Here is a 17,233-nt window from a genome sequence, read left to right on the forward strand (position 1 = left end):
AATAATCTAATAATAATTATTATAATAATAATAACAATAATAATAATTATTATTATTATTATAATAATAATAATTATTATTATAATTATTATTATGTGCCTATTATTATAATAATAATAATATTATTATTATTATTATTATAATTATTATAATAATAATAATAATAATAATAACAATAACAATAACAATAACAATAATTATAATTATAATAACAATAACAATAACAATAACAATAACAATAACAATAATAATAATAATTATTATTATTATTATAATTATAATTATTATTATTATTATTATGTGCTTGTGTCCCTTTTTTCAGGAGCACTTTGTAAACAACAGACCATGTCAAACAACGAAATTGATAAAACCATCAAAAGGTTGGCTCAGGCCATGATGCCAGGTTGTATGTTGAGTTTAAATGAAATACTTTGGAAAGATTGGGCGGGCCGTATTCAAACCCTTGGCGGGCCGGATGTGGCCCCCGGGCCGTAGTTTGCCCACCCCTGGTCTAGACCAACTTTCCCCAAGCACACAAACACAACATCTGCAGGTCGCATTCACTCCACTAACACTTTTCTTGTCTTCGGTATCAAAACATTGTGAGGCGGAGAATAAACTAATGGATTAGCATGGTCACTTTTGACCAGAGATGCTGATTGGACAGCATAATCGTTGCACAATACCCCACCGCAACCATGTGCCGTGCCATCCAGGACATACGTGCATTTTAATGGCACCATTTTGGGACGCTGTGATGTTGCAGCATGTTTGGGGAAAAACTAACAATGGCTTCTTCCTTTTGCCTACCGTTATCATTACCATATTCTACCAGGTCATGTGACAGAACACAGACTTCCTGGACGCGCCGGGGTCACAGGATCCTCGGCACGCTGATGTAACCTTACCCGGTTAGCAGCAGGATCGATGTCTGCTTGAGACTGCTGCAATGCACAAAACTGGAGAGAAGCGAGCATCCGGGGGGGGGGGGGGGGGGGGGGGGGGGGGGGGCTCGTAGCGCAAACGAAAATATGAGATTGATTTGTTCACACCTTTTCTTACAGTCAAAGTTTTTTTTAAATACCATCCCTAACAATAATTTACAAGACAACATGGCAAAAATTTACCAATTAACAGTTTGAGAAAAACATAACGTTAATGGAACAACTCGACTTGGTTACTACCCAAGTCCCAATGCATTCGTTTGAATGCAGCAGTCATGCAAAGAAAAAAAAACATCACATTTCCTTTTAAAAAGACAACACAGCCAAATCAATGTTTTTCCACGGTGAACACCAAAGAAATAAATAAAGAAAAGCCTTGCCAGGCAACAGTTTTTGTGTTTTTTGTGTGTTTTTTGTGTTATCACACAGTCTACTTTTACACTTAATGTTAGCAGCACAGAATGTGTGCTTTGCGAAAGTTAATAAAATATCTGTGAACTCATTCAATCCCATCAGTAGAGACCATTTTAGACGTTTTTGACTGATCTTTCGAGGCACAGAATATTGTCTTCTATGGCTATTAAAAAATGGAACCTAGCAAAAAAAAAGTTAGACTCCCGTCGTTCATCAGAGAAAAATTTTTTTTATACCAATAGAACATAAGTAAGTTTCAGGAAAATATCAGCTCCCAACTAAAAAAAGGGAGAAAAACAGCTTTTCCTTTTGCGGTCTTCGCGAGGAGAAGGAATGTTTGCGTGGCAAAGTATTTCCCAGGTAGGAAAAAAACGTTCAAAACTCCTCTTTCGAGCGTGAACAGGAGCTAGCAAGGTTGGCTTTGTTTGCGTTAGCGTGTTTACACTGTGTTGTGTTGCACTTGTTTGTTAATGCAAATGAGCGTTTTAGGACCCTGCGAGGTCTGAGTGGCACATTTATTCTTACTCCTAGCTTGTATTAGCCGTCAGATATTCTCAACACAACACACTTCCCGCCTTCAAAATAATAGTAATGGTTTTATTTCAATAGAAAATGCATCAGATTACAATTGAGTGCATCCCATAATCAGTTCCCAGTTCCACATGTCCAAAAGGAGTAGGAAGAAGCAAAGCTTATTAAATCCTACCCCTCCATCTGGTACTTTTACAATCAGTAATTGTTACATTTGTTCACTTCCTGCTTTCCATAATACAGTTTAAGTTTTTTTTTAATGATGTACCTCGTAATGAAGTACGAGGTGATATGAGTGATATGAGTAGTACTTGTTTGTATATTTCTTAGTACACCTTTTGAGTGTTAAGTTGGTGTGTGGTGAGTTTAGTTTACTTTGAAAAAAATGTTATTTTGAGTACTGACCTCCTCCAATCTCCAATGGGGTTTTTCATAGCTCATGTCAAATTAAGAACTGCGTGGTCCTCGCAGACTGTACCGCAATATGCTATTATTTATTTATTTTTTAATAATGTACCTCGTAAACAAAGTACGAGGTGATATGAGTGATATGAGTAATACTTGTTTGTATATTTCTTAGTACACCTTTTGAGTGTTAAGTTGGTGTGTGATGGGTTTAGTTTACTTTGAAAAATTACATTTTCCGTTACATTTGTTCACTTCATGCTTTCCGTAATACAGTTTAAGGTTTTTTTTTTTCAATTTTTCAAAATTTTTTAAAATTTTTCCAAACGTACACAGTCTATGCTGGTAAAATAAGTGTAAAAATAAAAAATAAAACAATATTTCATAGAGCCCTACTTCTAGACCTGATAACTTCCTGCTTACAGGTAGAGGGATATTTGTTGTCAACTAGTTTGAGGCCACCGCCTTGATATGAAAGTTTAATGTTAGTGCGCCCCCGCGCAAGTTTGATATGGATGCTGTATGGTATCATGTACCCAGAAAAAATTATTACATTTGATTAATGTTCATGTTAAAGGTTAAATAACTGTTAATAGTTATCCTCCCTATCCGTGTGGAAGTGGTAAAGTTTTTGGCTATTTAAGTTGAAAGGAAATAACTTGAAGGCTACCGTTTAGGTCGCTAGCTCTCTAGTTTGCGAGTTAGCATGTGTCTCAAGACCCTGCAGTTGCGCAATATGTTGTAAATAAAAAGAGTATAAATGTGACTATAGTCGTGTTTTGTCATGTCTACAGGGCTCTAATAATGCTTTGTTCATTTTAATATGAAAAAAATCATTTGTCTACACACCAACTATATGTGGTTTCTTAAGTTTTTATTATTTGCCGTTTTATTATTATTATTATATTTATTTATTACTGATTGATTTTCTTTATTCTTGATTTGTTTATTTATTTTTCATCTTATTTTGTGCAGAAAAATAAAAATTAAGATATTTGAGAACAGTGGAATGTTTTATCAGAGCTTTTATTGTAGAAAATCGAAACCAAAGCACTGAAAAAGTTTGTATATTTTTCTGTTTTTAATAAATGTGGGTTTTTTTTTTTTTTGGGAAAACCTGATGCAGGCCAGCCTGGCCCAGACCCTAGCTCCAGTGGCCCCCAGGTAAATTGAGTTTGAGACCCCTGGTTTAGGGCCATCTAGGGCAGGGGTGTCCAAAGTGTGGCCCATGAGACATTTTAGAACCACACCTGTTTTTTATTGGGTGGTCACAAAAGAAAACAATTTTTTTTAACATTGAAATGCTGCAGTATTTTTACAAGAACTAAGTCACAATATTTCTAGCAAGAAAAGGTATATCGTTGTCATTTTATGCAGGTAAAAAATAACGCCACTTTAGTATCTTAAAGTTGAAATAGTAAAGAAAAATGACCTAATATTATAAGAAACAAACAGAATAACAAATAAAGTTGTAATTTTTGGAAAATTACATTACAGAAAAAACTTACAATATGATGAGAATAAAGTCAAAATATTGGAATTAAAATTTACAAGAAAGTTGAAGGAGTTTGAGAAATAAGCAAAAGCGAAAATGGAAAGAATATATCATTTTATGAGAAATAAAGTAAAAATGTTAAGAAAAAATTGATTAATAAAAATAAAATGTCATTTTAGTAGCACAAGTCTTAATATTTTGAGAAATAATAAAAAAAAGAATATCAGGGGTGCATGCACTTTTATATTCAGCATCTAAGTTACAAGTTGACATGATCCATCTCTTACTATAAACATGCATATCTTGTGTGCTAACTAGGCGTAATATGTCAAAACAGTAGTATTCCTTAGACCAACCTACTGTATATTATGCCAAGGCACATATTTTACATAAAAAAAAACTCACCACACACCACCAAATAAAAAGGTCATAAAAGGTAAATATACCAAAATAACAATGAGGTGAATTAAGTACCATGTAGTGGAGCAGCATTTAATTGCCTGTCACTATAAATCACTCACATAATACATGAAGGATTCATTATTTGTAGTAAACATATCATCATTTTCACAAGTTAGTGAATTTCCCACGCCACAACCGATGACCTCTGGTTGGAAATCACTGCATTAGAGTCACATGTATTACATCCAGTTAGCATTTGCTATCAAACATCACGTATATACAAGAACTGAAAATAATTACGCAAAAAACAACACAGCCGAAGTAAAGGCGACATATTAAAGTTTTCAGCAATGGGCACTTTTTCCACTTCATCATGAAATAATAGTTAAAAAAGTAGAAGTGAGGAAAAACATACATTTCTGTTATGAAGTTCGGCATGAAAACCATCAGCATCAAAACAGCTGACTTTTTTTTAGACATAACTTGCTGCTAAGTGATTGGATAACTTCTGTTATAGATATGGGCGTCTTACCATTGAGTTAGTTTAGTAGTAATGTGAATAATAAACATTAAAGTCTTGAACAACAGATTGAGCAAATGATGACTTGCATTGATTTATTTACATTGTTTGTGTTATTTTATTTTATTTTATTTTTTACAAAAAAATATTGCGTTACCAGATTGTTACCTACCAGCAGTTTGGAAAACATGCTATGCTCAGGCTGAAATGCCGACTGCGTTTTTAGGATGGGATAGTGTACTTTTCCAGGCTGACAGAATTTTCATTGCACCCATGTGGCAAATTGTGCTATTTACTTAACGCTACTTGGACACATATTTTCCACTTTTGAAGAAATATGTCATTATTTGAAAGGCTTTGCACTATTTATTTAGTTATTATTGATCACATAAAGCAAAAAGCTGTTCAAAAAAGTCATTTTTTTGGTACACGTCTCAAAATAAAAACATTTCACATGTGATTGTATCTGTATGTTTTCCAGTACTTTAGCATGCTTGGTGATATGATGGGCTTATTTTGCACATTAAAAAATGCTACAAGTACTGTATGCTGTTTTTTTTATAGAATTGCCAGAAGAAAGAACGCAAAAAAACAAACAATAATATCACAGATCACAGAAAGGTCGACAACACTAGTAGCATGCAGTGGGACCGTAAACGTTCATCACATACTTTGATGGTGCATTCGGTTAGCATGGACGCACTAGCCACTTCATGCAATTGTCAACTTTTGACTGACACCTCACTCATTTTTTTTATTTTATTTATTTAAATTTATTTTATTTATTTAAATTTATTATTTATTTTTTTTATTTATATCTACAGCAAGTCCATCTACAGATGATGATATGCTGTGATATATAATATTAGTAGTTACAGTCATCCATCTTTTTTTCTCCCCTGTTAATCACACTACTGCTGCAGCCTAATGGGGGTAATGCAAAAAAATATAAAACACCTAAATTAATTCTGATTTCTACGACTCCATGTGAGCAGTGTAAACAGGTTGGGATTGGGCCGCCTCCCCCCCTCAAAGCCCCCCCCAAGGGTTTGCACTGCACTGCATTCTGCACATATAACGAGCAGCGCCTGCAATTAGTAACTAAAATGACCTACCTGAAGAACAGGAGATGAGGAAAACGGCGAGGGCCAGTTTGGTGGCGTCTCCCATTTTCCATTCGAATTCGATCCTCGGATAAAATAAAGAGTATAAAAACGAAAAAAAAAATCCTGAAAGCGGTACAGTCAGATTACTGAACCAGGGAGCGTTTCTGTAAAAAGGGCATCATTACAACAACATGGAGATAAATCCAGTATATCCCGGGTGAACTCGCGTTGCTGCCCCGACAGAGAATGGGGGGCGGGTGGTTTGTTGGTATTTCCACGTTTACAGAAAAAAGCAATGGAGGGTGACTTTTTTGGAATTCACGCCAGCTCCAGCAAACATTTAGCGTGTTGCAGCGTGGAATGATCTCCAAAGAGTGATTTGCCGTGGCACAGCAGGACATAGGGAATATCCATCCAACAAATCGAGCGCACTCCGTCCTGCTACCGAACTTGTCCTCTGTGAGCTCCGTAGCATTGCATTAAAACGTCAAAATCGGCGATCTTTTCCAACACTGGAGCACAACGGGAATGTGTTTGGCAGCGTCGATTAATAATAAAACAGCAACGGACGACGATAAATTCCGTCCGATTGTCCGACGAAGCGGCCAGGCCACAGTCGAAGATTAGTCCGCTCCAGAAGGCAAACAGCGACCGACTCTCAGCTTAGGCAGACCCCTCCAACACACGCCCCCAACGGGAAAAAAACCCCAAAGGAAACCAAAAGACGCTATCATTTGACGGGTGCAAACACAGGAAACCATATTAATCATCAGAACTAATCTGGCTCCTGCGTTTGGAAGGCTGTGCTTTTCCCCCAGTCCGCCGCCTCGCCGCTTTTGGTCGGGACAATTTCAAGATGGCGATTTGAGCCGCAACAAGACAGGTATGATTGTACATCCGGTAAAGTCTTTCAAAATAATACGCTATTTTAGCGTTAAATATTCGTGTTCAAATATTCCAATAATCACACACGCATTTCATAGCTCCTTAGTAAATGTTTTTTCACATGTTGCGTAGTTATTTTTGCTCATGATTGTTATATTGTAACAACTAATCTGATATTTTAGTATCCGGTACAAAGTTTGTTCATTTACGAGAGCTTGATACAGCCGTTTTACGAGGTAGGGCTTGTTTTTGTTGGAGAAGGGCGCTCGTTTTGTTCGTAGCATTTTCTTAGATGGGCGGCAATGATTTAATGCATTTTTTAAAGTCACGGGGTGATAATTATCCAAAATGTCGAAGGAGATTTCTGTCGTAATTCATCAAAATAAGTCCATGTTGAATATATATCTTTCGTTTTGTCTTTTTGTGCATAGTAACAAGAAATCTGTGCAGGTATAATGTTGAGGTCAGCATTGTTTACTACAGTATTGTGATTCAAACGCCCCCCCGCAATGCTATTTAAAGTAATGTTCAGTGTTGTCTGAAGTCCAACATCTATTTTTAATAAATGCCATAACGCCTGTCACGCCACACGTTGGGGTGAACACATATTAAATCTACATATAGCCTCAAACTGCATAATGCGCCACTAATGGTGTCTTAGGTATCAGCACAGGTTGCTCGCTCTGTCATAAATGCTGAGAATGCCATGAAGTCTAGATATAGGTTTGGCCCCGCCCCAAATCTGTGTGACACTAATCTCTCTAATAGCCTGGAGCAGATCTCAAACCATAAGCGCTGCTAAACGATTTGGAGGTCAAAGGTCCCAGGGGATTTTTCTGCCAAGCTGGAAGCTGAGTCACCTGTTCTATATCGAGGTGTTAGCTTTCATCTTTAGTAAAACACGAAAGTGAGATTTATGTTAAAAATGGGGCCACATGGTGGGTCGGGTACAAGTATACAACTGATATTTAAGTAATTTGGACATTGTTACATACCCATTTCACAGTAATAAGTGAAATATATGATATTGTGGTCTGTGGCTGCACGGCGTTCGAGTGGTTAGCGTGCAGACCTCACAGCTAGGAGACCAGGGTTCAATTCCACCCATAGTTGGTGGGTAGACAAATTATTTTTTTCAGATTAAAATGAACAAAGCATCATTAGAGCCCTGTAGACATGACAAAACACGACTATAGTCACATTTATACTCTTTTTATTTACAACATATTGCGCAACTGCAGGGTCTTGAGACACATGCTAACTCGCAAACTAGAGAGCTAGCGACCTAAACGGTAGCCTTCAAGTTACTTCCTTTAAACTTAAATAGCCAAAAACTTACCACTTCCACACGGATAGGGAGGATAACTATTAACAGTTATTTAACATTTAACATGAACATATCCAACTTGCGTGGGCCGCACTAACATTAAACTTTCATATCAAGGCGGGGGCCTCAAACTAGTGTCCTGCGGGCCACATTTGGCCCGCGGGCCGCGTGTTTGAGACCCCTCAGTATCAGTATCTGATTTTGTCCCCGAAAATGAAATTGAACATTTATGTTGACGAGAAGGGCTGCACGGTGTTCGAGTGGTTAGCGCGCAGACCTCACAAGCTAGGAGACCAGGGTTCAATTCCAACCTCGGCCATCTCTGTGTGGAGTTTGCATGTTCTCCCCGTGCATGCGTGGGTTTTCTCCGGGTACTCCGGTTTCCTCCCACATTCCAAAAACATGCTAGGTTAATTAGCGACTCCAAATTGTCCATAGGTATGAATGTGAGTGTGAATGGTTGTTTGTCTATATGTGCCCTGTGATTGGCTGGCGACCAGTCCAGGGTGTACCCCGCCTCTCGCCCGAAGACAACTGGGATAGGCTCCAGCACCCCCGTGAGGAAAAGTGGTAGAAAATGAATGAATGTTGACGAGGATGAAAACTTTATATTAATTATTGTTTTTAGTTGTTGTTAATTATTAGTTGGGCTGCACAATGTTAGAGTGGTTAGCACGGAGGTCACACAGCTAGGAGACCCGAGTTCGATTCCACCCTCTGTGTGGAGTTTGCATGTTCTCCCCGTGCATGCATCACACCCTGGACTGGTCGCCAACCAATCACAGGGCACATATAGACAAACAACCACTCACATGCGCTAACCACTCGACTGCCATGCAGCCGATTAATTTTTAATTAATTAATTAATTAATACAAAAAACATGCGGGTTCAGACCCTTACATTGCTGTCATTGTTTTTTTCCACTGAAATGTACGCAACACTATAAAAAGTCTGCCTGTGCGGTCTTGCTGACATGTCTGCACTGTGCGCCTGCCATCCAATTTACCATTACGCTGGCTGCGCTTCGCCTGCGCCTTGAATAGATTGGCTGGCTGTTTTTTCACGAAATTCTCACAACCCCAAGCTGAAAATGTGGACTCCTCCCCTACCCTACCACTACCAGTGGTTCAATGGACCAAATTACAATTGCGGGGCCTGCGCACCCTTGCGCTGCGCCACAAAATTAGAACCCCTTATCACTACAAAGGGCTGATGCGGAGTCTGCATCACTGCATGTGGCGCACCAATCCCTTTGTCGATCTTGCGTTCCATCCTTCCTTCACTCGTTAACAAGACCCATGGCAATATTTCATTCCCAATCAGGAGATTGGGAATGTCCAATTCCCAGGAGATTGGGAATCTCCAATTCGAAATGATTTTGCCATTAGAAAATAATTACTTCCACTAATAAAATGTGGTTAATATGGTGTTTTCCGCGGCACGGTGGTCTAGGGGTTAGCGCGCAGACCTCACAGCTAGGAGACAAGGGTTCAATCCCACCCTCGGGCATCTCTGTGTGGAGTTTGCATGTTCTCCCCGTGCATGCGTGGGTTTTCTCCGGGTACTCCGGTTTCCTCCCACATTCCAAAAACATGGTAGGTTAATTAGCGACTCCAAATTGTCCATAGGTATGAATGTGAGTGTGAATGGTTGTTTGTCTATATGTGCCCTGTGATTGGCTGGCGACCAGTCCAGGGTGTACCCCGCCTTACGCCTGAAGACAGCTGGGCTCCAGCACCCCCGCGACCCTTGTGAGGAAAAAGCGGTAGAAAATGAATGAATGAATGAATGCTGTTTTCCATGTTAAATTAAATCAATCGATATGTCATATGATCAGGAAAAAATCCATATCAGTTAGTCCCTAGTCCCGACTTAATGATCATTTAAAATGTGAGTCCCAGGTTAAAACCATTTGGAAAGCCTCGTGATAAGGTATCGAGATAATGACACAGGCATCGGCAGGTGTTCAAACACACAAAAGAAGGAAACATTATGGTGACCGAAGCTGTAATAAATCACTGCCTGATAAGATGACAGAACATTCCTTTGTCTTGCATCAGACACACTTACCCAATCAAGGAATTCAGGATGAACCTTGAACAAAATGGCCTATGCTTTTCTTGATAACATGACACCCTTTATGAACAGACAAACGGTCTCAGTAACGTTCGGATGACAGATTTTTCTTCCTTTTTGACTGTCAAATTGATATAACATACCACCTGAGTGCATGGTGGCTAACAGGCTAACCACTCAACCACCGTGCGGCTCCATAACTCAATATATTTGCTTAAATTCTGCTTTGACATCACTTCTAATTCACTCATATTTGAATAGGAATAGGAATTAAGTACCGTGTCATTGCGGCAGGCTGCACGGTGTTCGAGTGGTTAGCGCGCAGACCTCACAGCTAGGACACCAGGGTTCAATTCCACTCTCGGCCATCTCTGTGTGGAGTTTGCATGTTCTCCCCGTGCATGTGTGGGTTTTCTCCGGGTACTCTGGTTTCCTCCCACATTCCAAAAACATGCTAGGTTAATTAGCGACTCCAAATTGTCCATAGGCATGAATGTGAGTGTGAATGGTTGTTTGTCTATATGTGCCCTGTGATTGGCTGGCCACCAGTTCGGGGTGTACCCCGCCTCTCGCCTGAAGACAGGATAGGCTCCAGCACCCCCACCCTAGTGAGGATAAGCGGTAGAGAAAATGGATGGATGTATGGATAGATGATGGATGGATGATGGATGTACCCCGCCTCTCGCCCAAAGACAGCTGGGATAGGCTCCAGCACCCCAACCTAGTGAGGATACGTAAGCGGTAGAGAAAATGGATGGATGGATGGATGATTGGATGGATGGATAGATGATGGATGGATGATGGATGTACCCCGCCTTTCGCCCAAAGACAGCTGGGATAGGCTCCAGCACCCCCACCCTAGTGAGGATAAGCGGTAGAGAAAATGGATGGATGGATGGTTGGATGTATGGATAGATGATGGATGGGTGATGGATGTACCCCGCCTCTCGCCCAAAGACAGCTGGGATAGGCTCCAGCACCCCCACCCGAGTGAGAATAAGTGGTAGAGAAAATGGATAGATTGATGGATGGTTGGATGTATGGATAGATGTTGGATGGATGATGGATGAACCCCGCCTCTCGCCCAAAGACAACTGGGATAGGCTCCAGCACCTTCACCTTAGTGAGAATAAGCGGTAGTGAAAATGGATGGATGGATGGATGTTTGGGTGTCTGGATAGATAATGGATGGATGATGGATGAACCCCGCCTCTCGCCCAAAGACAACTGGGATAGGCTCCAGCACCTTCACCTTAGTGAGAATAAGCGGTAGTGAAAATGGATAGATGGATGGATGTTTGGGTGTCTGGATAGATTATGGATGGATGATGGATGTACCCCGCCTCTCGCCCAAAGACAGCTGGGATAGGCTCCAGCACCTTCACTTTAGTGAGGATAAGCGGTAGAGAAAATGGATGGATGGATGTATGGATAGATGATGGATGGATGGATGGATGATGGATGATGGATGTACCCCGCCTTTCGCCCAAAGACAGCTGGGATAGGCTCCAGCACCCCCACCCTAGTGAGGATAAGCGGTAGAGAAAATGGATGGATGGATGGATGGATGGTTGGATGTATGGATAGATGATGGATGGGTGATGAATGTACCCCGCCTCTCGCCCAAAGACAGCTGGGATAGGCTCCAGCGCCTCACCCTACAAAGGATAAGCAGTAGAGAAAATGGATGGATGGATGGATGTATGGATAGATGATGGATGGATGATGGATTTACCTCGCCTCTCGCCCGAAGACAGCTGGGATAGGCTCCAGCACCCCCACCCTAGTGAGGATAAGCGGTAGAGAAATTGGATGGATGGATGGTTGGATGTATGGATAGATGATGGATGGATGGATGATGGATGTACCCCGCCTCTTGCCCAAAGACAGCTGGGATAGGCTCCAGCATCCCCACCCTAGTGAGGATAAGCGGTAGAGAAAATGGATGTATGGATGTATGGATAGATGATGGATGGATGGACGATAGATGTACCTTGCCTCTCGCCCAAAGACAGCTGGGATAGGCTCCAGCCCCCACGCCCTAGTGAGGATAAGCGGTAGAGAAAATGGATGGATGGATGGTTGGATGTATGGATAGATGATGGATGTACCCCACTTCTCGCCCAAAGACAGCTGGGATAGGCTCCAGCACCCCCACCCTAGTGAGGATAAGTGGTAGAGAAAATGGATGGATGGATGTATGGCTAGATGATGGATGGATGGATGGATGATGGATGTACCCCGCCACTCGCCCAAAGACAGCTGGGATAGGCTCCAGCACCCCCATCCTAGTGAGAATAAGCGGTAGTGAAAATGGATGGATGGATGGCTGGTTGGGTGTCTGGATAGATGATGGATGGATGATGGATGTACCCCGCCTCTCGCCCGAAGACAGCTGGGATAGGCTCCAGCACCCCAACCTAGTGAGGATAAGTGGTAGAGAAAATTGATGTATGGATGGATGGTTGGATTTATGGATAGATAATGGATGGATGATGGATGTACCCCGCCTCTCGCCCGAAGACAGCTGGGATAGGCACCAGCACACCAACCTAGTGAGGATAAGTGGTAGAGAAATTGGATGTATGGATGGATGGTTGGATGTATGGATAGATAATGGATGGATGATGGATGTACCCCGCCTCTCGCCCAAAGACAGCTGGGATAGGCTCCAGCACCCCCACCCTACTGAGGATAAGCAGTAGAGAAAATGGATGCATGGTTGGATGTATGGATAGATGATGGATGGATGATGGATGTACCCCACTTCTCGCCCAAAGACAGCTGGGATAGGCTCCAGCACCCTCACCTGAGTGAGGATAAGCGGTAGAGAAAATGGATGGATGGATGGATGTATGGATAGATGATGGATGGATAGATGGATGGATGGATGATGGATGTACCCCGCCTCTCGCCCAAAGACAGCTGGGATAGGCTCCAGCACCCCCACCCGAGTGAGGATAAGCGGTAGACAAAATGGATGGTTGGATGGATGGTTGGCTGTATGGATAGATGATGGATGGATGATGGATGTACCCCGCCTTTCGCCCAAAGACAGCTGGGATAGGCTCCAGCACCCCCACCCTAGTGAGGATAAGCGGTAGAGAAAATGGATGGATGGATGGATGGTTGGATGTATGGATAGATGATGGATGGGTGATGAATGTACCCCGCCTCTCGCCCAAAGACAGCTGGGATAGGCTCCAGCACCCCCACCCGAGTGAGAATAAGTGGTAGAGAAAATGGATAGATTGATGAATGGTTGGATGTATGGATAGATGTTGGATGGATGATGGATGAACCCCGCCTCTCGCCCAAAGACAACTGGGATAGGCTCCAGCACCTTCACCTTAGTGAGGATAAGCGGTAGAGAAAATGGATGGATGGATTTATGGATAGATGATGGATGGATGGATGATGGATGTACCCCGCCTTTCGCCCAAAGACAGCTGGGATAGGCTCCAGCACCCCCACCCTAGTGAGGATAAGCGGTAGAGAAAATGGATGGATGGATGGATGGATGGTTGGATGTATGGATAGATGATGGATGGGTGATGAATGTACCCCGCCTCTCGCCCAAAGACAGCTGGGATAGGCTCCAGCACCTCACCCTACAAAGGATAAGCAGTAGAGAAAATGGATGGATGGATGGATGTATGGATAGATGATGGATGGATGGATGATGGATGTACCTCGCCTTTCGCCCGAAGACAGCTGGGATAGGCTCCAGCACCCCCACCCTAGTGAGGATAAGCGGTAGAGAAAATGGATGGATGGATGGTTGGATGTATGGATAGATGATGGATGTACCCCGCCTCTCGCCCAAAGACAGCTGGGATAGGCTCCAGCACCCTCACCCGAGTGAGGATAAGCGGTAGAGAAAATGGATGGATGGATGGATGTATGGATAGATGATGGATGGATAGATGGATGGATGGATGATGGATGTACCCCGCCTCTCGCCAAAGACAGCTGGGATAGGCTCCAGCACCCCAACCTAGTGAGGATAAGTGGTAGAGAAAATGGATGTATGGATGGATGATTGGATGTATGGATAGATAATGGATGGATGATGGATGTACCTCGCCTCTCGCCCAAAGACAGCTGGGATAGGCTCCAGCACCCCCACCCTAGTGAGGATAAGCGGTAGAGAAAATGGATGTATGGATGTATGGATAGATGATGGATGGATGGACGATAGATGTACCTCACCTCTCGCCCGAAGACAGCTGGGATAGGCTCCAGCACCCCCCACAACCTTTGTGGGGATAAGTGGTAGAAAATGAATGAATGTCACTGCGGCATAAATAGTTCAGTACACAGCCGCTATGTAAATAACAGTAAAGGTATCACAGTGTATTTCTAATACATGTATGTCAAATTAGACTCCTTTAAAAAAAAAAAAGTCAATGATTCAATAAATAAATAAATAGGCAAAGAATTGACCCCCCCGACGGTAGACCCAAAGCTACGCCCTTGACAAGGCGACAATGCGGGACTGCAAAGTGTTCAAGCGTGGAAGACTCGGAACTCCGCTTCTGGAGATTTACTGTCCAGTTCATCCCATTACTCAACTATCAGATGCCAAATCCCCTCTAATGGCATTACACGTGCCAGAATTACGTACCATGATGCTCGCTAATGAGAGCTCAGCAGATACCTTACTGGAACCGGTGGCCCCTTTGCACAGAGCAGCCCTCAGGCTTAATGGACTCAGTATTGAGTGTCGAGGGAAGTCAACTTTATTGACAAAGGGCTTTTAACAAAAGCAGGTAGCTGGCAAAGTGCATTGCATTACAACAAAGCATGTAAATACACTTACTGTATATATATATATATATATATATATATATATATATATATATATATATATATATGGCAGTGTTAATTGGCCAGCGCAATGTAAAGAACGTCCTCATCTGACGTTATTATGATTAAAAAAAAATTCTAATTTCCCTGAATGAACTTAATGAACAAAGCATTATTAGAGCCCTGTAGACATGACAAAACACGACTATAGCCACATTTATACTCTTTTTATTTACAACATATTGCGCAACTGCAGGGTCTTGAGACACATGCTAACTCGCAAACTAGAGAGCTAGCGACCTAAACGGTAGCCTCCAAGTTATTTCCTTTCAACTTAAATAGCCAACAACTTACCACTTCCACACGGATAGGGAGGATAACTATTAACAGTTATTTAACCTTTAACATGAACATGAATCAAATGTAATATTTTTTTCTGGGTACATGATAGCATACAGAATCCATATCAAACATTAAATTTTCATATCAAGGCGGGGGCCCCACCTCTCGCCCGAATGCCTGAATGAATCGCAACCTTTCATTTTTCAGTATTTGGGCCAACAAACAAAAAGTTTGGTCTGGTTTGGTCTAAATACATTTTAACATTAGTAGAGACCTCGAAACATGAAATAGCACCCCCACAGTAACCTTTACAGTCATGTTACCCAATATGGTAGACATAATAGGAAAAAAAAACTTGTGGCTGCATGTTGAGCGAGTGGTTAGTGCGCAGGCCTCACAGCTCGGAGACCCGAGTTCGATTCCATGTCTGTGTTCTTCCATTGAAGAAGCTGAATGGCAGAGGATCCCCGAATGAACTTGAATGAACAAAGCATTATTAGAGCCCTGTAGACATGACAAAACACGACTATAGTCACATTTATACTTTTTTTATTTACAACATATTGCGCAACTGCAGGGTCTTGAGACACATGCTAACTCGCAAACTAGAGCGCTAGCGACCTAAACGGTAGCCTTCCAAGTTATTTCCTTTCAACTTAAATACCCAAAAACTTACCACTTCCACACAGATAGGGAGGATAACTATTAACAGTTATTTAACCTTTAACATGAACATGAATCAAATGTAATATTTTTTTCTGGGTACATGATACCATACAGCATCCATATCAAACTTGCGCGGGGGGGGCGCACTAACATTAAACTTTCATATCAAGGCGGGGGCCCCGCCTCTCGCCCGAATGCCTGAATGAATCGCAACCTTTCATTTTTCAGTATTTGGGCCAACAAACAAAAAGTTTGGTCTGTATTTGGTCTAAATACATTTTAACATTAGTAGAGACCTCGAAACATGAAATAGCACCCCCACAGTAACCTTTACAGTCACGTTACCCAATATGGTAGACATAATAGGAAAAAAAAAACTTGTGGCTGCATGTTGAGCGAGTGGTTAGTGCGCAGGCCTCACAGCTAGGAGACCCGAGTTCGATTCCATGTCTGTGTTCTTGCATTGAAGAAGCTGAATGGCAAAGGATCCCCGAATGAACTCGTATCCTACTGTCTACATTTGCTCCAAAAGGCTTTGAAAATGGATTCACTAAGCAGCTTTGGGTTTGTCGCAGAGCCATTTAACATCCTTTTGCTCTGGAGCCGGAACGCCGCCCGCCCGTCCGCCCGCCCCCGCTCTGTTGTTTCAGCATGAACGATCTTTCCCATTGACAGCTTTGTTCATGCCTTGCGGGCGGCTCGGCACCTGTAACCAAAGCCCAGTGGATCGCCGCCTAATTACCGTTCTCATCCCGTCCTCGCACGAACCCCGTACGGCAAAACCCCATAAGAGAAGTGTATTCCGATGCGCTTCCGTCCTGTCGTTTTTTTTCGCCAAGGGGACACACGCGTTGAAGAAAGCACTTTGAGGCCTTCAAGGTCACACGCAACAAATACATCAGCGACTGTTGACAGTTCGCACTTGTGTCATGTGTGCTTTTTAATCCCGTAGCGTGCCTGACATCATGTACGACTGTTCTGTTTTTACATCCAGACATGCAAGACCTGGCAACGGGGGGAGCGTCCGTTAGCGGTACAGTATGCGGTGTAAAAATCATACCATTCCAATACGGTTACATTTTAAATAAAAAAGCCAATTGTATAGTTTTCCATAATGTCCTTGAACGCGCCATCTAACTTTCTCCCACCTTTTTCTTTCTTTTCATGTGGGAATTCATAAAGCTAAGACATATTTCTTTATTTGGTACATAACCTGAAAATCATACTAGGTGGATGGTGGCTCTGTATTAATTTAGTGCAGGGGTCTCAAAGTCAATTTACCTGGGGGCCACTGGAGCTAGGGTCTGGGC

The 17,233-nt window shown here is 42.1% G+C and overlaps 1 protein-coding gene and 1 long non-coding RNA gene across 3 annotated transcripts in view; one reads left to right on the forward strand and one right to left on the reverse strand.

Moving 5' to 3' along the window:
* acvr2ab (activin A receptor type 2Ab) overlaps positions 1 to 6,691 on the reverse strand; it is a 65,453-nt gene extending 58,762 nt beyond the window's left edge. The window contains exon 1 of one of the 2 annotated variants that reach the window (XM_058051972.1): positions 5,827 to 6,691. In XM_058051972.1, the coding sequence (XP_057907955.1) occupies positions 5,827 to 5,881 (55 nt within the window). In that variant the 5' untranslated portion in view covers positions 5,882 to 6,691. The remainder of the gene's footprint in view (positions 1 to 5,826) is intronic. The other variant, XM_058051973.1, reaches the window with a different exon arrangement.
* The window catches only part of LOC131104614 (uncharacterized), a 289,804-nt gene continuing 278,753 nt past the window's right edge, over positions 6,183 to 17,233 (forward strand). The window contains exon 1 of the long non-coding RNA XR_009119806.1: positions 6,183 to 6,700. This is a non-coding gene — a long non-coding RNA (uncharacterized LOC131104614). The remainder of the gene's footprint in view (positions 6,701 to 17,233) is intronic.

The sequence above is a fragment of the Doryrhamphus excisus genome, chromosome 16 (assembly GCF_030265055.1).
Source record: "Doryrhamphus excisus isolate RoL2022-K1 chromosome 16, RoL_Dexc_1.0, whole genome shotgun sequence".
NCBI lineage: Eukaryota > Metazoa > Chordata > Actinopteri > Syngnathiformes > Syngnathidae > Doryrhamphus > Doryrhamphus excisus.